The 23,469-nt window shown below is 40.1% G+C and overlaps 1 protein-coding gene across 4 annotated transcripts in view; it reads left to right on the top strand.

The window, feature by feature from the left end:
- LOC149192347 (ARM repeat superfamily protein) overlaps positions 1-23,469 on the top strand; it is a 336,187-nt gene that overhangs the window by 88,942 nt on the left and 223,776 nt on the right. For all 4 annotated transcript variants that reach the window (XM_089404557.1, XM_089404556.1, XM_089404558.1 and 1 more), the window contains exons 3-6: positions 20,092-20,415; positions 20,717-20,806; positions 20,974-21,504; positions 21,632-21,739. In XM_089404557.1, coding sequence (XP_089260683.1) covers positions 20,092-20,415; positions 20,717-20,806; positions 20,974-21,504; positions 21,632-21,739 — 1,053 coding nt within the window. The remainder of the gene's footprint in view (positions 1-20,091; positions 20,416-20,716; positions 20,807-20,973; positions 21,505-21,631; positions 21,740-23,469) is intronic.

Here is a 23,469-nt window from a genome sequence, read left to right as displayed (position 1 = left end):
TTGTTCCACAAAATTGGTTGGAGCCAAACTGTTATGAACCTGGGGTGGACCCTGCTTGCATTTATCATTAGCTTTCCTAACAAAAGGCTTATTCTTGGGAACAAAACTTGATTTTTGAGCCTTTTCAAGAGTGGTGAACTTGTTCATATATAACCTATCCCTAGAGTTCATGTCCTCAGATAATTTGTCAAGCTTTTTAAGGGCCATTACTAGGGCTTCGTCAACTTGATCCTTAAACTTCTTTTAGATTCTACCTTAGCCTTGGGATGTTTAAACATCTCAATTTTAGAATCATTCAAGTTTTGCTCAACCTTTATGACAATTTCCTTGGCCTCAGCAAGAGTTTTGGGCTTCTTATCCTTTAGTCGATATGTTAGGTGTCGGAATTTTTCAAGTATAAGGGCATTAAGAGGTTTAAGATCATCCAAAATATCTCTAACAATCTTATCAAACACTTGGATAAATTCCCTAATATCTTCATTGCCTTTATTTTTGATGTGGTAAAATTTTTCAAGGTTAAAAGCCCCTTGGCATCAGATGACCATCTCTTCTTAAAGCCTTCTTCAAACTTCTCATAATCATCGATGCTACCCAGAGGGAGACTAAGATACCATTCCCTAACAGGCACCTCAAAGGATAAAGCAAATAACATTAGTATCACATCATCATCCTCAATCCCTCTTGGGACAAGTGCCCAGAAGAAATCTTCTATATGGTCATTGGCATTTTGATCGATTGTTCCTTTGAACTTGGGTAACCATTCATGATACTTCTTAGGTAAAGGCTGAGGGTTATCACTCAACTTCACATGCCTGAAAACACTAGAAAGGAGCTTCTTGCTTCTTGGGATCTTGGGTTGGATTTGATTTTGGTTGGCATTGGTATTGGCATCCATATTGGAAGTTGTGTTGCCAACCTTATCAAATTCAGGGAGAAGGTTAGTGATGGAGTTCTCTCCCCTCTTTTTGCAGCAACCCTAGTTATAGGAGGAATGATGTTTTCTTCAAGCAAACTTGGGGTTTTGACAATGAATGGAGTTGCCAAAGGAATACTTATATTGTCATCAATGAATAAATTACTCAATGATTCACAAGGAAGGTAGACCTGTTTCCTCCCCAACAGTAGCGCCAAAAATGTTGCCACACAATCTAGCAGGGGTCCTAGGAGGGGTACCTAAGGGACAACTACTAGACCAAATGACAACATTGGGACACAGACCCATTGTCACCTCAGTTAGTGTCCCTTACTCTTTACAGACTTTCACCGATGGGAGCAATCTTGGTATAAGGGAAATCACTTGAATGATAGGATCAATGGTAAGTGTGATGTGATTTTCGAAGCCCATTCAAAGGAGAGGTTCAAATGATGTCTCAATTGCATAAAGGGGAAGCCAATGGCTCTCCAAGAAAGGCTTATGAAGAGACCTAGACCTAGGAGGAAAAGTTATTCAATTACAAAGGGTACTCCTAGACCTAAGGCTTCCTAAGAGGCAAGACCTCTCTAAGGGCTTTGTAAAATGACCACCATATAAGGGTTTGACACCACTTGGAGAGGCCTATGGAAAAATCCAAGCAAGGCCTAGGATTTGCAATGATTAGAAGGGGGATGATCTCCAATGAGATTCCTAGGACAAGCAAGGATGAGAAAGGACACTAGAATGATTAACTTCCTTTGAGTTTTCAAGAGAAAATGATCTTGGGAATGCCACTAACCAAAGAAGCTTAAGAGTATAATTGATATTAGAGTTAGGGCTTGATATTTTTCTCAAAATAGCCATAGGAATTGCTTCAAATTTTGAGGGCAGGTAGAGGAAACCACAGTGTAGTAGCCTACCAACTCACTCCTCAAGGTGACCTCTCTAATTCAATTCACACTAGGTCCTAGTTGAAATTCTAGGGTTAGGGCATAAAATTGAAAAAAGGGTGAAAAATAAAATGGTTTCAGGTTGATCAACTAGGATTAAGACCAATGCCTTATCAACTAGGAGAAATGGAGTCAAGATTTCCTTTGAAAGAATTTCACTCTATGAGGAGACCAATGCAGCGTTTGCTAACCCTAAAGAGGCAACAACTTCGTTACAAGAGGTATTTACACTTTGTTTGGAAAAGGTTGATGGAGATTCGAGGATGCAAAAAACAAAACGAGCCTCTAGGAACATTCATTCACATAATCTAATGTGTAATGCATGCAATACTTCAAAATCCCAGTGTTTTCATGAATTCACATTTAATTAGGGTACATGTAAGATTATGGCAAGTTATTCCATACATTAGACTTGTAACAAAGTAAAGATATAGCATCAAAACAACACTTACAAGATAATGCGAGTATATCCATCCATCACATTTGCAAATAGAAGCTCCAAGACAAGATAGCGAAAATCCCAAACATCAAAATGCATCAAAAACTACCAATTTCATCCATCAATTGCAGGTCTAAATTCTTTTTACAAGAGAAATCCCAATCCAAATGACGATGAATTACAAATAAAGCTCTCCTTCAATTTATATGAACCTCTCACAAGTTCGAATGGACTAATTAGCCTAATGAAGCCCCTAAAAATGTTTTAATGTGCAAAGTAACAATAACTTTGGTGACAAGCCCACCAAATAGCTCAAATGTGTAAAATAAGCCTTCCTAATGAGGCCGAAATGATAAAATAATGGTGCAAAGGGTTGTTGGAAGGCCAAGATGAGTCCTCAATGTGCCATGATGAAGAGGAGGGCTCCAAAATTGATGATCAAGGGGGTGGCCCTTGATTTCCAAGCAAAACATCCTGTGGTGCTCCCAAATGGCTGTGGGGGCACATTCGATGGTCTCATGGGTCTCCAACTGGATCAAACATGTCGATGCTCCATCAATAAGGGCTAGAATGATGACTCTTGCCCTCTTGTGTCTCTCCAGATGAGACAAAACCCCATCTGGATCCTGGATTAATTGCCATGTGTCAAGTGCAAATGTGTAGTCGATTGGGCAACATGGTCCAAGTGCATCATTATCTTTGTATGATTGGGGCACGAACAAGCAATGTGTGTTGCTGACGAATCCCATGGTGTGGCAATCAATTCTCTGTTATGGTGGAGGCCCATGGTTCTCAATGTTCACCCTATAAGTGCCATTATGACCCTCTAGAGGGCTTGGACCCCGTATAGGGAGACCAAATTCAACTGGAGACCCACTTGCAATCCTACATAAGAACTAATGCGTCTCCTCACCTTTCAGTTCAGCAATCCATTAGTGTAATTGAGTAAATAAGCTTGCTAACCAAAAGCAAAAAGGGACACTTCATAGTGGCATGCCCTTCGAAATGGGCTTTCGAGTGTCCAGGTGTCACCAAGCCCAATAAGGGAGGCTATTAAAGGACCCTATTAGGTGGTTTCAACCTCTAAGGGAGTAACAAGTCCACGATACATATGTCAAATGGTAGGTGTCATGTGAAATGATGGTGAAACGGAGTGGGGCAATAGGAAGGCACCAAGCCACATGCCATGGTACAAGGGTAGCTAATAAAGGGAAGCCCACACATTGGGTGTATAGATGCAAGAGGGAGTAATCATGGTACATGAGTTACCCAGACCCCTTTTTTTCCACCCTTCTTCATATGCCTTTTGCCTTTTATTATTTTTTGTCTCTTTTAATTGCTCGGGGCTTTAGGGGATGAGAGCATGATGTGTATGATAAAGCAGTGATTACGCCCTTAAGGTTGGGTAGTTCATCGCCCACCAGTGGTTGGGACAATCATGGGATCCTTAATGATGCAGGGGACACACATGGGGGCCCTAGGAACCATGGTGATGGCCATAATCATAAGGGTTAGAGCTCTTGTTTGGCTTTTCCCCACGTGCTAAATTCTTATGTTTTGACCATTTTTTGCATTTTGTAGTACATTTCCTGTTATAAGAGGCCAAATTATGCTTTTAACTTTCTTTTTAGTTGCATCAACCTTCGGGGCATTGTTCCAGGCTTGATGTAAAGTGTGGACAAGGGGAGGGGGAGGCTAACTCCTTGTGGACCCAATGGACAAATGTGGACCAAAATGGGAAAAATGTGAAAAGGTGTTATAATGAGCGGAAGGGAGTGATATATGTGGTATTGGGAAGCGGGACCATTGAACCAAAATCAGGGTTTCTCATGTATTGCCACTCCTAAGGTTAGTAGCCAATAGAGGAGATCCCACTGGACTAGGATACAAGATTAACCATCAAGTTGGGACAAGGGAACAAGAGAACAATCCAAGCCCATTCTTTTTGCTTAATCCCCCCACTAATCCATGTCCAAATGTGTCCAAGAAAAGCAAGCATAAACACCCAATTACATAATGAGAAGCCATACCTTCAGGGTTGGAAGACCCACCTTCAAACATACGATCATAACAGATGGGCGAGGGCACATAATCGCTGGCTCAGGTGGCAGATAATGGTGGCACATTGAGCTATCTGGTGGTTGCAAGGGGCTGTTGGCTGCCGACTGAAGACAAATATAGGAGAAAAAATTCTCCTATAGGGGTTACCCACTAGTGGTGGGTAACAAATACGTCAACTACTAGTTGTTCATGGGGATCTTTGAGCAGCTGCATGGTTCTTCCTTTTCGTTTGTATCTCATCATATAGAGCTTTTATCTTTTTGGAGCCAATTTGTTGACAGGTTTCAGGGCATCAATCTTTCGTATCACTTTCCTCTAGTCATCATCAACAAAGGCATCTTTCGTATCACTTTCCTCTAGTCATCATCAACAAAGGCATTATATTGTGCCAATCGATGTATAGCTAATCATAGCTCCCTCCAATCATGAAAGTGATCTTAATTGTCATCGAAACATACATATTGAGTTATCTTCTTGTACTACTACCTCTCAATTCCAAGATGATGTAGACATCTTGATCACATAATCCTCTAAGGATTATCAAAGCCATTCTCTTAATCCATGTATTCAATGAATTGAGTTCAAAACAAATAGTTGTAGATATATTTGCCTCAACTGCCATTATGCATTGCTTCAACATTCTTCCATGTAGCAAAACCATATACCAACTAGAAAACCAATACCAAGACATCAATATCATAATTACCTTACTATGATGGCCTGTTGTGAGGTTATCAAATTTTGCTTATTTGATCAACATCCTTCCGCATATTGTACAAAAATCACGTTTTCAATCAAAGTGCCAATAGGGCGAATTGATAAGCAAGCTATAGTAGCTTCTTCCTTGGAGTTGTCATTGCTAACTCTCTCTTTTTCTTCAGGAGATCATATCTATGTTGATCGTTAAACGAACTCTCCTTCCAGCCTCTTCACATGCTTTTGTAATATGTTTTCCCAAGGAGCCAAGTCATATCCCAAGTGGATCATTGATATCAGAGTTACCAGATCATAATAACCTTTTTAGTAGGCATCATGTCAAATTCGGTTACTAGCTCCCTCTATAATCAACATTCCTTTGCATGCTCTGTCTCCATATAACGTCGACTGGAAGCATCAACATTATGTCCATCAGCGTCCTTACAGTTCCCTCTTTCCATCATGCTCATCATCTTGCTTCCTTTATCATGTGTCATGTCCCTTCTCAAACACATTTGTAACAGGGTGCTGCTACAAAATTTTGCACAATTTTGGCTAAGGAAGAGAACCCATCATTTGACTTTATTTGGTTGCTAGTGGAATGTGGGGGCCACCCACATGGGAGTTTGAATTGGCCCATTCGAATAGCCTGGAGGGAAAGTCGAATAGGTGGATGGGGGGGCCCACATGAGGCTAGGGAGGCCCAAGGAGTTATAAGGAGGGAGCAACTCTCATTTTGGATTCATTCTTACACCTTGCAATCAAAATTACTTGATTGTTCACTCTGCTGTTTAGCTGAGTCAACCGACTGTTTAGCCACGAATCTCTCAAGCAGGAGATTCAACCTCTACTTCGGGGGACCATTCGTGCCCGCCCTAGAGAGGCAGTTCCATAAGTATTTCAGGAGTTTTGGGAGTGTGTTACAACACTACCATTCAGCCACAACAGGGAGTGTATTTTTGGCTAGCTGGAGAATACGCAAGGGGAGTTTGGAGCTATCAGTGATCAAGCATTTGCCGGGAGAGTTAGAGGATTGGGAGAGCAACAAAGGGCCAACCTTTCTTGTGAGTTTGGAGCCAGTAGAGCCATCATCCCAACAGTCCGATTTACAGTTACTTGGGCCTGTGCAGAGAGCCATCACTAGGCTCACGTGGGAGTTGGAGGAAGGAATTGTAGAGCTGGAGCTGGCCGGGAGAAGTAGGAGATCACTTGGAGGGCCATTTGAGGAGGATTTTTGGAGTTGGGAGAGCAGAGATTGATAGGATCAGTCACAGCAACATAATTCGAAATTGGAGGAGGGCCAAGCTGTGAAGGGTCAATTTTTGAAGGTTGAAACCAAGGGAAACTCTTTCTGGGCTTTTCCTGGGTTTTGGGCAATGATCACACTCCTAAATTTATAGAATTTTCTGGGCAGCTCTAAGGGGTCAAACAGGGGTCCGAACTCTACCAACAACTAGAAGAGCTAAGGGGAATTTGGGCCAAAATTCCAAGTCAACATTTGGCCAATTCCTTCGTGGGTTTTTTTCTGGGTTTAGGCCAAGGAGCAAGAAGTTGAAATCTCATAATTTTTTGAGCACAGGAAGCAGTGATTCCAGCCCTTCGAAGTCAGCAAACAGAGTAGTTTTCTGAGGCAACGCAGTTCAGTTTGGTGCAACAGTTGTAGCAGCCTTCTGTTCAACATTTTCTCACCTTGGTTTTGTCATGCTTGTCCATTGAGACAAGCCCAGGTGCACCATTCTATTTTACTATTGTATTTTCAACAGTTCTCTATTTCTAGTGTTTCCATGGGTGCTTAATGTATATTTCGTTTTTCTGATCGTTGGATTGTTTGCATGCTTTGTATATCACTTACATCCCTATTTAGGAACATTATAGTGGTATCAGAGCCATAATCTTGGCTCAGCCTATGGGAAAGATTAGAATCAAACAACATGGTAGTCACCTGGAATGAGGTGGTGAGGATACAACAAATGATGATTGATGTGGGGAAGAAGTTGATTCATTCCTCAGTTGGGAATCCGGACATGATTGCAACTGATGTGGAGTTATTGGGGGAAAACTGGAGGGCATACCAATCATTGGGTCATGGCATTCAGGCGTCCCTCTCTTTTTGGGAATTCTGTGAACTAAGGGGTATGCACAAACTAATGGAGATTCAATAGGATTTGCAGTGATGATGAGAAGTATTAAGAAAAAGGATGCAAGAGTAGTTGAAGGGGCCATGGTTGGCAAAGAGATAGTTGAGCATACACCCATTGATGAGGCGTCATCCATTGATGAGGTATTCAGGGTTGTGACCGAGTTCTCAGGTGATAACAATGCACCACAGGTTGGTGAGGTGTCGGAAGACAACTCCACTGTTGTTGAGGAGTCGATAGGTACAAAGGCCTCTAGATCTATGACGGAGTTGCCAGACGACAGTCGCCTACAACTGACTGGTGAGCATATCGTGCATATTGGGTTGTCTATGGAGGAGCAGTCGAAGGCTCATGTTGAGCTCGTGATGGAGGAGGATGTGCAACCATCCCTTGGGCTAGCCATTGATGAGGGGCAGCATAGAGGTCACGCATTGGGTTTTCAGCACAATTCACTTCAGAGGCCCACTGGCAGGGTCTATAGCGTTATCAACCCACCCTTATGCATTGGATTGAGGGAGGCCGAGTTGTCTAGACGTACCCGAGGGGGTGGATAGGTTAGTAGGACTGAGCTGAGCATGATACCACATCAGCTTGGAGGGCTTGTTCCTTCCATAGAGGATTACACATTCGATCTCTCCTTTGGGATTGGATGGCGAGAGGTACTAAGCTGGTACTCAATGGAGCAGGTTAGGTGGTTGGATACATCCATGGCCACATGTCAGCAGAGGCCATGGATTACCAGAGGGACTTGAGGGCAGGACTATTTTTGGGATCCAGGTGGGATTTTCCATCACATTATAGAGATGGTAGTAGCTATGGGATGGGTTTGACTTTTGACCGCACCCACATTTTTAGATCTCCATCAGAGCCCCAGTCAACACTAGTGACAGGATGGTTTGACAGGCGAGCAGACAAATTTCATGAGTTGTCTTGGCATATTGACGGTGCGTGGAGTCACAGGGTGACTAGCTTACTCTGGCAGGAGCTGGTAGGAGGAGGTGGCATCAATAGGCTATCAGATAGGGCATTGTATGGAGAGAGTGCTCTCTTACTAGCATATGGGATGCATGGACTATTGAGGATAGGCGCAATAGTGTCATTTCCGTTAGCATGTGGGGAGTCGGGCCGCTTAGGTCTTTCAGAGCAGATGGGGGGATGTAGCCCACATCATGGAGGGCATACTAGCAGAGAGGTCGATATTTTGGCCCATGCAGGATACTGTATGTTACAGGGTGGTACGACAGTGGGCAGTGGTACACAAGACTACACAGAGTTATGTCATAGCGTCCAATGTTATGTAGAGGGATGTAGTCTGATGCATACAGACCCAACGTTAGGCCATAGCATCCAGTGGTGTGCGGGGCTATGGAGTGAGGAGCAGGGGCCTACAGAGGAGCATGGAGATGCAAGGTGGTGTGTCATAGTATGTTGGATTGCATTGTGGAGTGGGAGTGCCTCACATCGCATTGAGTACATGCGGGGAGTGACAGGTACAGTGACACATGCAGGACCCAGGCCAGTACAGGATGGCATAGTCGTAGCCGAGGGTATCCAACGGTGTACAAGGGTAGGCCATGGTGTACAGTGGCATGTCTAGGAGTATTGGGATGATCGGTGGCATGCAGGGTGTATAGTGCTGCACAACGAGGTCATGGAGTGTCGCCTCCAAGGAGACCCTTGGACGGAAACACCAGGCATACCTTTGGGTGTAGTTCACCAAGGATTGATGGGGACACAGATGAGTGATACTTGATGGTATTAGCGGGGATTGACACGCCTGACCCTCTTCTACATCCCTCACAGGCGCAGTCGATTTTGCTGTCGACATTCTGCACTTTGGGCATGAGCCATGGGGGACGAGGAGCTCACCCGAGATATTTGGGTGAGACTCAACGCACTAGGGGGGAGACTTTTCAGCAGTGGTGTTGGGTTGGTGCGTCAGTTGACAACCACAGGTTGGGGGATGAGGTGATCATTTATAGGGGTGGCATATCGTTCATCAGCAAGCCTACGTCTAGGGATCTAGTCCCGAGGGAGACGTGTCACACTTTTCTCATGGCATGTCGGGACCGAGCATGAGCAGAGGATAGCGGTTACGACCAAGGTAATTTCCCGATATGTGTTCGGGATCCAGACCTTATATTGGCACATTATTGAGAGGGCGGATGGCAGACCCAGGGGAGATGGTTGGCAGGGACAAGAGGGATCCACATACCTTGAGTCGATTACAAGTATCAGATACTCATCTTTTGGTTCCATTCAGGGCGTAGCTCTTTGGCACACGTGGCTTCCATTGATCATCCGTACTCCACAGTGGTAGACACAGGGCAAATTAGCATGCATCATATTAGCCCACGATATATGGAGCCTATATAGTGATCATATGCAGGGACTAGAGATGAGGGCCAGAGGGATTCCATCAGTTGATAGGGCTATGCCGCAGCAGGTCTGGCTATGGGACGCAGGGATTCAATTGATTGATAGATCACTCGTGATGGGCGAAGTCGTAGCAGAGAGTGATATAGTTCGCTCTTGGGATGACACATGGGGGTTCACAGAGGGTTTCATCATATGGGGAGGCAAACATTCTCTGTTGCTGCACAGGTTCGGAGTTAGATTTGGATGGGTAGGCCTGGGTGCCATGGAGATGCCCAGGCAGGATGTGTCTCGCCTCTTTCAGTATTCCACCATCGAGTTCTAGGAGAGGAGGATACTGACTGCGCACGATGGGGAGTATGACATAGTCAAAGTAGTGCAACGTCAACATGGTGGCACCACTTTGGGACTAGCAGGGAACTGGGGCATCACAGCTCTTCACAGCTCAATAACCTTTAGGGATGCATCGACTACTGTAGGGGGAGATCATACAGATCTTCCATTGGGCTTTAGCGAGTCACTGATGGAGCAGGGGACTTCTGGTACTTTCACCGAGCAAGATAGTGAGTGGAGCGAGGGGAGCTTCATGTTGGATAGGATTTCCTGGGATCCTGGTATTGAAGGATTCTTCCATATCAGGATAGTGCAGAGGTCAGGCACGATCTAGTGGCACATCTGGGACCCTGGCACATTTTGCAGTGACAGTGGGGAGCAACAGTTAGAGAGGTTGCTTGCTCAGGCATTGCTTGAGGACAAGCGATTTTTGGTGCATTGGAAGAGCTTGCCGGATGAGGATGCCACTTGGGAGGGTGAGCACATTTTGGAGCACCCAGCTGTGAGGTTGCTTGAGGGCAAGCAACATTTGGGAGGGGAGGACTGTCATGTCCCTTCTCAAACACATTTGTAACAGGGTGCTGCTACACAATTTTGAACAATTTTGGCGGAGGAAGAGAACCCATTATTTTCGACTTAGGGACTTAGGGGGAAATTCGACTTTATTTGGTTGCTAGTGGAATGTGGGGGCCACCCACATGGGAGTTCGAATTGGCCCATTCGAATAGCTTGGAGGGACAGTCGAATAGGTGGATGGGGGGGCCCACATGAGGCTAGGGAGGCCCAAGGAGTTATAAGGAGAGAGCAACTTTCATTTTGGATTCATTCTTACACCTTGCAATCAAAATTACTTGACTGTTCACTCTACTATTTAGCTGAGTCAACTGATTGTTTAGCCACGAATCTCTCAAGCGGGAGTTTCAACCTCTACTTCGAGGGACCATCCATGCCTACCCTAGAGAGGCAGTTCCATAAGTATTACAGGAGTTCCAGGAGTGTGTAACCACACTACCATTCAACCACAACTGGGAGTGCGTATTTCTGGCTCGCTGGAGATTACGCAAGGGGAGTTTGGAGCTATCAGTGATCAAGCATTTGCCGGGAGAGTTAGAAGATTGGGAGAGAAGCAAAGGGCCAACCTTTCTTGCGAGTTTGGATCCAACAGAGCCAACATCCCAGTAGTTCGATTTACAGTTACCGAGGCCTGCACAGAGAGCCATCACTAGGCTCACGTGGGAGTTGGAGGAAGGAGTTGTAGAGCTGGAGTTGGTCGAGAGAAGTAGGAGATCACTTGGAGGGCCATTTGATGAGGATTGCTGGAGTTGGGAGAGCAGAGATTGACAGAATCAGTCACAGTAACAAAATTTGAAATTGGAGGAGGCTGTGAAGTGTCAATTTTTGAAGGTTGGAACCAAGGGAAAGTCTTTCTGGGTTTTTCTTGGTTTTGGGCAAGGATCACACTCCTAAATTTATAGAATTTTCTGGACAGATCTAAGGGGTCCCAACTCAGCTAGCAGCGAGAAGAGCTAAGAGGAATTTGGGCGAAAATTCTGAGGTCAACATTTGGCCAATTCCTTCGTGGGTATTTCTGGGTTTAGGCCAAGGAGCAAGGAGCTAAAATCTCATGATTTTCTGAGCACGGGAAGCAGTGATTCCAACCCTTCGAAGTCAGCAAACAGGGTAGTTTTCTGGGCTACTGTAGTTCAGTTTGGTGCAGCAGTTGTAGCAGCCTTCAGTTCAACAATTTCTCACCTGGGTTTTGTCATGCTTGTACATTGTGACAAGCCCAGGTGCACCATTGTATTTTACTATTGTATTTGCTCCTGAAGAAGTAATAAAATGGCTCAACAGTTCTCTATTTCTAGTGTTTCCATGGGTGCTTAATGTATATTTCGTTTTTTCTGATTGTTGGATTGTTTGCATGCTTTGTATATCACTTACATTCCTGTTTAGGAACATTACATCATGTACCTGCATTTTCACCGACAAGTGCAACCAAGCAAAATATACAAAGAGAAAAGCATGATGTCAATTCTGTCAATCTAGGGTTTCCACATTATCTCAAAAGGGTATACTTATAGGGTTCTAGTTACATTCCTGTTTAGGAACATTACATCATGTACCTGCATTTTCACTGACAAGTACAACCAAGCAAAATATACAAAGAGAAAAGCATGATGTCAATTTTGTCAATCTAGGGTTTCCACATTATCTCAAAAGGGTATACTTATAGGGTTCTAGTTACAAACCTTATATTTCTTGACCTAACCCTTGGTAGGGTTTTTACTTCTAGCAGAAACATTAGACCTAGGGTTTTGACTTTCAAGCCCTAAGGTTTATTCAATTCAACCCTTATTAAGGTTTTACTACATACCTTAGATTATCCTTTCAAAATTGAATCTTCAAACCCTACATGTCAAGAGCTAGTGTTTCCTTAGAGGGAACAACCAATAAGGGTTAGGGTTTTCACTTTCTAGGGTTTTCTAATCTAAGTCCCATTTTGGGTTTACGAACTCTAGATACCAAAAACATTAAAAATGTAAGATCTGCAAACCCTATATTTTTATCATGCAAAGTATGCTGCAAAATGTTAATTGCCTTACAAACCCTTTCTAATGACCATTACCATAATCCTATAACATGGAATGCACATAAATATTTATACATACCTCCTACCATGCTTTTCAAGGATTCGGTCCTTCTCCAATTCTTCAACACAAGTGCTTTGAATAGCTTTGTCCAAAACTGCTTCAAGGATAAACTACTCCATTCATAGAGCCTATTTTAAAATCTTTAATCATCTGCCCATCAATTATCCTCCAGAGCTCTATGTCGACTTCATTGGTATCATCCTTTGTTGAATTAGATCATCACACTTTTTGGAGATTATCCATAATACTATTCATTAACCAACGTAGTTAACAATTGACAGGCCATTCAGTGCTTGCCATAGTCATACCTCTATCAATGTCATCATGGATCATGATTTTCAGCACTATCACTGTACTGTAACCAAAATCCTTTATTGTCATATATTCTGTAGATCATAATCCTACCTGATAGTTGTATAAATCAAAGGCATGTCACCATAGTTACTTTCCAACAATGTTAACAGAGTCATAAGAGCCTCGACAATTCTTATTTATTTATCAAAAGTCGATGGTAAGTCAGCCTCATGATGATCACATCTCATAGTGATATTCGTGCTTTATATGTCATCATTATTCAATAATAGATCCTTTCTTCTCATTGTTATGTCATTACTCTATTATTTGTTATAACAACGAGACCATTTATTGTAGTTCATCCTCAGTGTGACCATCATCTACTTCAGATCACACTCACACACAACCAGTTTTGCTGTACTGTAATCTTTCGTAGACACAAAACCTATGAGACATCACCGCCTGTGAACAAGTCACCATAGTTATATCTCTGTGCAAGCCATCGAGCCATAGATCTAGGCCATCACAATTACGTAATGAACTATAGGCCAACATGATGCCACAGATATCGAGCCAGTTCCGAGTTTTTCCTCAGTCGAGCCTATACATAGATCGAGCAAATTCCATGATATTACTTGAGATTTTATATCGAGCTCCAAGTGATGCCAGAGTATTTTCCATAGAATTAATGCCACTGTATGAATTTCTGCATCATGCGATGTAATCCACAAGATATAGTGTGAACCATAAATCAAGCGATTTGCTTGAGAGAACATGCCTCTGTGTCAATGCGTTGTAAGATATAATTCCTCGATGCCATACATTAAAGTATGTCAACATATAATAATACCCTCATACCAAAACATTGTGAACCCAAAATTGCGAACCTTAGAGATCCATCAGATGTAGCAATCTTAGAACTCTTAATGCGAGTCTTCAAGACTCTAGCCTTTTGAAATGATATCCGATCCATACGAGCTACCGAAATATGTGTGTTGATTTCTGATAGCATCGGATGTGCTCTAAGTCTCAAATTTGGGGATAATTTAAGCTATTTGGCTAAATTATCTTATAACAAATCACTTGGTCTACTAGATCATATTGTGTCGCAGAATTGAGTAAGTTTTATGAGGGTCTATAGCAAACGGGTATTCCACCTTTTAGGGTTGAATTTGTAAAATCTTATGTAAAAAATATTTTAGTGCATGGTCCCTCATACTTAGACGCAATGACTAAAATATTAGAGGGTGGAAAAATAATTAATCCCCTCACGAGCCAATTAATTAATTTTTCTGGCAAAAATAAAATTAAATCATAAGCCAAAAAATTAATTAATTCAGAGTAAAAAATTAAAATGTGAGAAATTAATTTTCGAAGTGGAAAAATTCATGGGTCTAAAAGAAATTAATTTTTGGAGGTTCCCCACCAAAGGAATATTGGAAATTTCAAGAAAAATTGGACCCTTGGACCTTGGTGGTTAAGTCAGTGAAATTTTTGAGGAAATTAGCTCAAAATAATCATTTTTGAGTTAATAAAAAATGGTTTTAATGAGAAATTCTTGGGGTTTTTATTTTATTTTTGTATATATTGTGTTTTTCTTGGGAAAATTTCTTTTTATTTGTACAAGTGAAATCTCTCAAGGGATCAAAGAAAGGAGTAAACTTCTGAAATTTCCAACCCTTAAAAACCCTAGATGTCTAGGTTTTTTGAGCCCATTTTTGTAGGTTGCTTATTTTCAGATTGGGGAAGAAAATCATTTTCCAAAGGCCCTCTAGTGTTTGAGACCTATTTTGCAAGCATTAAGAAGGCCGTAAGCCTTACAAGGGCTAGATCTCATTGCAAAGAAGGGTTTCTTCAAGGGATTGACATTTTATCTCTAATAATTTGTGATTGCAGCAGTCATAAAGATCCGATATTTGGGTTTTGAGTTAACATTTTGTGAGTGCAAGTGTTGAGGAGTGATTTCTCTCACATCTCCAAACTTCCCTGTCCATTCCATCTATATGAACCTCATTCTTCTTCTTTCTTTCCACCTCCAGATCCCATCGAATTTATGCTGTCAAAACTTCTGCATTTCGTTTGATCCTGTATGGAGACACTACAATCACTAGTTTATATGCCATTTGATCAGAGTATTTAGGATACCATTTTAAGCCCTGTTGATGGGTATTTTGAGAAGTTGTAGATTATTTTAGTTTCTTCTCTTTAGGTTGCTATGTTGAGGTGCTGCTTTTCATAATGTAAAGGGAGCCTGTGCTAATCGACGACAGGATGAGAAAACCTTTTGTAAACATATCCTAATCTCGGAAGCCTTGTCTTCAGGAAACTTTTGCAAATAATACTAGGATTTGTGTTAAATGACCTTTGAGGTCTTTGTAATGTCCCTTTATCTTCGTCTTGCGCACTTATTTGAAAAGATGAATAGTAAGAACCTTTTCACTTTGGGTCTCGTTCAGAAAAATCGCCCTTCATGTTGTAAACTTGTATGTGTCGTAGATTAAATGATTTAAAAAAAACAGCCTAATAGAGATTTTCATGCCAGACCCTTTGCATCCACTGCATTTCATTGAAGCTTAAGACTTTGACCCCTTTTTCTTTTGCATATGCTCTCTACAGTGCCTTTGAATACACTTTAGAGTCCTTGCTATGTTAAGGAAAATCTTGGATATCGTGGTACTTCATCAAGCTTTTTCTCATCTCCTTTTCTTTTAGAATATTTCTCTTTACTCTTAACATCATCCTTAGAAGCTTTTATTTGCTCTCTGTAATATATTCAACGGAGTGGTGATTTGAAAATCTACATATTTATAATGACTTGAATATCTTGAGTTTTGTTCTTTTTCTTCTTTTTACTGGTAATACTCTAACTTTTCTGATGAATGCATTGTGTAGGTGGTGTGGTGCTCATTGTTTCCTTGAGCGTTTTCTCTTTGGATTGGGGGATCTCCAATACCACTCTATCCTTCAATGGTTTTGATCTTAATTTTAGCTCAAAAATAAAATGCCTTTACTATCTTGTCAATGTTCTTAGCACTTCGATTAGGATTTTCTCCAGCTATAACAACCATTTAAACCTTTCTCAAGGACACCATTTGTTTTTGTCGTGGCCTATCGTCAATTATTACGCTGCCCATAAGTAAAGCTCCAAGTCTAATCCTACATTTTTTCTCATAATTGTTATGTCTTCCAAGACATTCTTGGGGCTGCTCTCGCCAGAAGATACTGCTTTAATACTAATTGGATGGCTACTTTTCTTTCTTGAGCAGCTCCCCTTGAGACCATGTTGACTTCAATTTGTCATTGAAGTCAACTAATGTTCATTTTTCTTACTCTTTCACACTTTAGTGGGTTGTCTCATGTTGTCTACATTTGTTTTTGACTCATTGTTTGGTCTGCTTGCAGTGGTCTCCATCTTTTGCCTAGATTTCTTAAGGGTACATGGCATCTTGCAATCTTTGGCCATGTGGCCAAGGTTGTTACACAAATAGCACCTTATATGACCAAGAAATGGAGGAAATGGTGTGTGTCTTTCTGTGTTCATGTTTTCCTTTGCACACATTTTGCATTCAATCGCCTTATGTCCAAATCCATTGCACAAATAACAATAACCATAGAAATGATTTGTGTACCTAGTGAATGGTTGTCTTCTCTGCTTGCTTGTTGCTTTGACATGTTTTAAGAGAGCAAAGAATCTCCTTTGAGATTTTCCAAATTTGCTCAACTCATCCTGATTTTGCTGCTTGCCTTTGTTTTTAATCATTCTACTAATGGCTTCTTGTACATGTATTCTGGGAGTTGTTTTATCTTCTTTGATGGCTCCCTTTGTGCTACTAATCTTCTCTTCTGAGTTCTTCATGGATACAATCTTCTCTTCTAGCTTTCGATACAGTCTGCCCTTTTAAGCTAGCTCACTTCTAGCTGAGACAATCTCAACCTCTAATCTTTCACACTGTACCTCTTTTTCCTTCAGCTGATTGTTCATCATGTCTTCTATTCTCTTTGCTTCTTCAAGTTGTGTCTTAAGGTTCATAATTTCCTCCTTGAATTCATATTCTCTTTCATCACATATTTGCAATAACTAAAATTTTGATCTCTGCTCTCATTTGCAAGTTTGTCTATTTCGGCCAAGGCTGAGTCAAGCTTGATTTGTTCTTCAACTAACTTTTCTTCATGACCATCAAGTACATGCATACTTGCATAGGTCTCATTTGATTGGATGGTTTCCTTTTGACATGACTTTTTCTTCTTCCTTTTCTACATTGCTGCTACTGGTATCTCCTTCATGCATGAGCTAAAATCTATCCCATATTTCTTTTGCAGAATTTAAATCTATTACTGTATCAAGATCCTTATTATGAAGATTGTTGTACATTGCACATTTTGCCTTAGCATTCGATTGTTGTCCTTGAGTAGAGGGGGAATCATCTTTATTGTATCGATCACATACAAGCTTACATACACCAGGTCCAGAAGCAATTAGTGCTGCTCTTACCTTATCTCTCCATTCATGAAAGTTTGCTTTACTAAATATAGGTGCATTTGGATAGGCCATGACTGAACCAGATCTAGCTTCCAGCTGTTAGGCTTACACAAAAGGAACTTGCTCTGATACCAATTGATGGAAACTTAACTAAACTAGGGGGTGGGGGCAGTGAATCAGTTTAGTACATTCATGGACATTGAATTTCTTTTCTTTTAACTGATTAACTGAACTATTAAATGAATGAATTAACACATTATAAACAACAGATTTAATATTTGAACAAGAAGTAATATATAAACCAAAACATCACATCAACACATAACAACAACACATATGATGCAAAGGAAAGCTCCTATTCCCTTATTACATCTGATTTTCTGTAGGCTCCAACCTACAAGAGATTGCTACCTGAATTCTGCAACCTTCAACTTGCAAGGAAGCTCCAACTCCCATCAATTTTTTGCAGGCTACAACCCACAGGAGGCTCCTACCTCAACAGGCTCCAACCTGTTATTTATCAAGCTGCAACTTGAAAGGAGACTACAGTCCCCTAATACATAAAGAAAACAATGAGCTGGTTAGCTGGTCTATAAATTTGCAGACCTGCATCTGTGTTTCTACTTCTTCTTCTCCTCAAATCTGCTTCACATCAACTCTATATGTGCCAGGTAATAAACAACTCAAATAAGCTCTTATATTCTCAAACTCTCTAACTATTCAGCCCTCCAACCTCACACAATTTTATAAATGAACTTTGATGGCTGTTAGTATTCCACACACATGAATTTGAAATGCCAAAACTTGTCTCTTTGCATTCCAAGAGTGTCTCTTCAATTCCAAAACTGTTTCAACTCTTGAATATTAAAATACATAAAATGAATTTCAACATATCTAAATAACATGCATTCATATTCTTCATGTCAATAAATTTCAACATATTCAAATAGCATGCATTAATATAGTCCACCTTTAAAGATTACAACAACCAAATTCCTAATCAACTTTTAATGAACTTTATACATAAAACATATGCAAGCCAACATCTCTGCAACCCTGTTTTGCACACATCTGCCTTTGCCTTGCATCACAACAATTTCTGCAACATAACAATCTCTGATAACAAACCAGCTCAATATATGCAACTACATTTCCATAACCAGTGCATCAACACAAGCATAACTCAATGCACCTCTTCACACAACTGTGCATACACCAACTGTGCCATGATACTTTGCTGCTCCTTTGTTTTGCTGTCAATAGTTCTAGCATATCTAGCATACCTTGCACCCAAACACAACAAGCATACCAAGCAGCTTTGCAACCATAAAAACGAAGCCATTAACTCAACCATATCTAGCATGACTTGCTGTTCCTTTGCCATAACAATATATGCAACGTCATCAACATGCAATCACCTCAAGATGCAGTAACAACATATGAAAGCAAGCTGCTCACGTCCAAGGCATAACAATACCTGTTCATTTGTGCATACATTAACTGTGCAATCAGCTCGACATGCCTTGCCATCAAGCATAACAGTGATCAACAATATAGTAATGAACAATTCAATAACAACATAAGCATATGCAAGCAGTTCAATAACAATCATCACAACTCCTTCACAACATAGCATCAACATAAGCATAACTCAATGCATCACATTGCCTTGCCTTGCACCTCTCTTCAACATTCTCTGTTCTACCTTGCTGCTCACATGCATCACAACATCAACTGTGCATGCATCAATAACATCAAAGACCTATCTTGCTGTTAATCATCAACTGCAACATACCTTGCTGCTCCTGCTGTTCCTTTGCCATCAATGACAACAACACCAATAGGACCTTTCCCATAATAAATGGAAGAACCACAGTGTTCTTATTTTGGCTTCCAATGTGATTCCATATGCTATTTGGGGTTACAGATGTTAACGAAAACATTTTAGTCTTTTCATTTCTCTCTCTCTGAAAAGTCCTGAATCTGGCTGCGTCTGGATGCTGGGTAGGCTGCTTTCAGAAAAATTACGCAAATGGCCTTTCATGGTGATTACGCAAGTAGCCTCTTTATTGATATATCAAAATTAATAAATATCGAATGGGTCAGCATTTTGGTGTTATTACAATAACAATTCTATAAGTTTAGTAGTTACTGAATTTGTATTGAAGCAAAATTAGAAAAAACAATTATCTACACTAAGGACATAAAGTCTCAAAAGAGTACTTGTCTTGGCTCCACACTTGATTACAAATTAACTTGGCATCTCCAGCGAATGATTTTGTTTTATTTAAATTGCTTATTTGCCTCATGCGGGGCCAGTTAAAATACTGTAAAGTTTTGCATTTTCAGTGAATACTTATTGTTTTTTTTTTGTAGTTTAAATCTTTTATTTGTCTTATGGGTGGCGGCGTGGCCAGTTTAAATCTCAGAGCAATGTGCAGATTTCCATTGTCAAAGTTCTTGAAGTTGACACATTTACAAGTCTATATTTAACCTTATTATCAATAGAATAACATGTGGCAATTTGTAAGCTGGACAATAAAATTACAGTGTATATTCTTTTGTTCTTAATGTTTCTGAGAATGTCTAGCAGACAGTGAAATGCAATAAATATACCAGAGATTTCTTGATACTCAATAGGCTTCTTCTGTTTCTGCAACAAAAGGGGGTTTTCAATTTTTCTTTCTCTTTTGCTTTTAAGAAGAATCTTTTACTGTCTTTTATCCTAGAAGTATCTGAAATTGACACTTTATGCATCAGATGTCAATGATAATAAGGAAGTTAACCTCTGGAGCTTTGCTGTCACCATCTGAGGCTTCTGAAGAATTTCGCCATGGGATAGTCAAGTGCTTAAGGGAAGTACTGCTTGGCCTAAAGCCATGCTTGGGTAAAGCATGCACATGTAAACTAATTCCCTCATCACCTTTCTTCTTTTCCAATACGGAGTTACCTTTCCAGAATAAGGACTCTTTTCTAAGTGATCTGCAAACAGAAGCATTTAGTAATGGAGAGTGTTTAGTTGCATTTCTTCAGTCAGAAGATGCATCTGCAGCAGTAGGGCACTTGCTATCACTACTTCTTCAGGTATAATCAGACTTTGTTTCTGAATATTTGTGATGATGTTTATTATTTCTTCTGACCTGTCTTTATTCTCTCTTCCACTTCTACCAACATTTTTGTATATCTTATCTCTTTATGTTGTTGAAATCACTTCTTCAAGCGTCAGGCTAAGATTGTGAAGAGTAATTATCTTTGTCCATTTCATAGAGGCTCAAGTCTAGTGAAGCATAGGGTCCTGTGTAAACAAACATGTCTACTGCTTTTGTACATGGTGCACTTGCAGATTTTTTTTATCAGATGATAAGACAAATAATTTGACTTGTAGATTGCAGAAGCAGAAGCTACAAGAGGTCATCGAGGAAGTGGGAAACTTCGTACCGATTCTATCTCAACTCTTAGAGTACTTATATCCAAGGTAGTAAAATGACCTTTTGATATTAACAAAGAAGTACTCTGATGATTTTGCTTATTTTGATATTTATATGATATTGATTGACTATTTACGAGGCAGAAATTATATTATTATTTTTTTTTACTGAAAGGTATTTTGTTTCTTACTTCTGCATTTTCCTTCTTTCTCAGGTTGGGACTGCAGATGCATTGGCTTTCTTTTTGCCAGGGATTGTTAGTGGTTTGGCAAAGTGCTTGCGGATGTCAAAATCCATTACAGCTGATTCCTTCCAAGTAACTTCAGGTGCAGCTGGAAGTATTGGGGCAATTGAACAAGCCATTAAAGGTTTGGCTGAATTTTTAGTCGTATCCTTTGGAGATCAGAACAATACAACCCAACTAGAGGAGGGAGTTGCAGATGTTTATAATGAGGCTATATCGGGACCTTTTGCAAGAAAACCTCAGTCAGCAGAGTCAACCTTGGATGCTCTTCGATATTTATCTGCACAGACCCAAGCTCAGAAAGTTCTTCAAGAAGCTAATGAAGTCCCTGATCATGCTTTAGATCATAAAGAGTTACAACAAAACACTGAAAAAGTTGTTGAAGTGCAGAAAGATGGAAAAGGAGCAAAAGGTTCAAATTTCCGTGTTGATCGAGATAAGAAATGGCTGGAGGAGACAGCAAAACGTGTAGATGGTCTTCTATCTACGACGTTTCCAACTGTAGGTGCCATACTTGCTTTGAAATTGCTAAACCTAGAGGCCAATCTATTTCTGTTGATTTTATCCTTCAGATGTCTTTCATGCTTTCACATATCGTGCCATTTTTTAATTTTCTCTTTTGCATCAGTTATGTGCTCACCCAGCAAAAGTAGTTAGGCATGGGATTGCTGAGGCTGCTGGAGCATTGTTGATAAGTTGCAATAACACGTTAAAGAGGATCAAACCAATGCTTTTGGTAAGTAGTAGAATATTTCTGTACAACCTTTTTTAGTTGACTTACAGTTTAATTATATGCATCACTATATTTGTCTCATTGATTTGCAAAATTGAAAATCATGATTTCAGCACTCCAAGTGACTGTTTATTACACAGGTCAGTGGTTGTAGCTATCTACATTATAGGTAACCAACATATATGAATTCTGTTCACTTTTTCCCTTTTGGCGTTTTGGACTTGTTTGTTTTGTGTTATCTGGAGGTCGACTAATTGCTGTTTAAACATTGATGTAGGGAAGGGATTTTGCTTTTGAGGACCATCTTGTGTCATTGTGTTTTACTGCAAAAACTACTTTCCAGTTTCATCAAAATATGGTCATTCACAATAAAATAATCTTAAACATTTGTGCAAAGGTCCTTTCAAATGAAAGATTGTGTCATAAACAATATTGCAACTTTTCTCCTCCTAACTTTGCAAGTCATAATTATTTGAAAATGCCATACAAGTTTGTTTACATTCTCAAACTCTCATGTAATTGTTTGAAAATGCCTTTGATGCTATACTTCATGTAATTATCAAGTGGATGAGCAAACGACTAGCATGTTTTGAGCCTTCTTTTTGTGGTGGAAAAATCTGTGGTTAAGGGTTTTAATGTTTGGTTTTATTTGATAATGTGTTGAGGCAATGTCTTTATATTGATGATGAACGTGGGCATACACTTCCAAATTAACCCTTTTATTTATTTGCTTATGATACATTTTATTTCCCTTGTCCACTGCTGGTATATGTGATTGCAGCACTTGACCAAATAGATGGTCCTTTTAACTGGATTGAAACATCTTAAGTATCTTCTAAATGATGGATGTCTTGACCCTTTACTGCTGGTATGTGTGATTGATGGCTCGGAAATTGAGATAATTCATTCACTGATCTATATAAGTACCAAATTAATGCAAGTTTTGGTTGGATGATTCACTGTTTGAGCTAGTTTTATCTATATCATTATCTGAGTAAACTACTGTTGAGATTTTCATGATCAAAGATACTTCAAACAATCCTTCAAATGATTGATTCAATCCATGGTTTGGTAACAAGGTAATATGCTCTAAAAATATCCATGGTTCACTGAAGATTTGTGATGGAAATCTGCCTTAAACTCTGATATAAAACAGCAATAAATTTTTACACACAAGCATGTTTCAGTTTCTTGGCAGCATGTTACAATTAATGGTTGATAAATCTCTAATATTTTGCTGTCTTAGGTCTGAAATATGATAGCACTGGGGCAAGTAACACTACTTAATCATTGGCATATATTGAATTGACACAAACAATTTTCTTAAATCTGGAGAATGTGGAATGGGTTAAATGACATTATATCTCATCAATTTTCTTAATCTCATGGTTACATGTTCATAACTTAACTCTAATCCATTTAATTCATAAGGATGAATGGTGAATGAGAACATAGTTAATACTCTGGCATTTCCAAATCTCTTTTCAAGTCATTAATTAAGTATGAACTTTGACACCTCTTTCTTTTTTGCAAACACATCAGCATAATAACCATTCACTACATGGGCACATTTGAGAGATAGCAAGCTTAACCCTGTCACATGCCATACTTGTTGTTTGATGTTTTTCTAGCATGATGCAAGAACACTTCTTTAATCAAAATATCATTTAAAGCTTGTTGAATCTTGATCCAGTGATTTGATAAGCAGTCTACATGCTTGTCTTAAGCCTTGA

The sequence above is a fragment of the Pinus tabuliformis genome, chromosome 2_2 (assembly GCF_031772625.1).
Source record: "Pinus tabuliformis cultivar Carrire ecotype Pingquan chromosome 2_2, CPIR1, whole genome shotgun sequence".
Lineage (NCBI taxonomy): Eukaryota > Viridiplantae > Streptophyta > Pinopsida > Pinales > Pinaceae > Pinus > Pinus tabuliformis.
The sequence above is the reverse complement of the archived record's forward strand: the minus strand, read 5'-3'. Positions and strand labels throughout refer to the sequence as shown.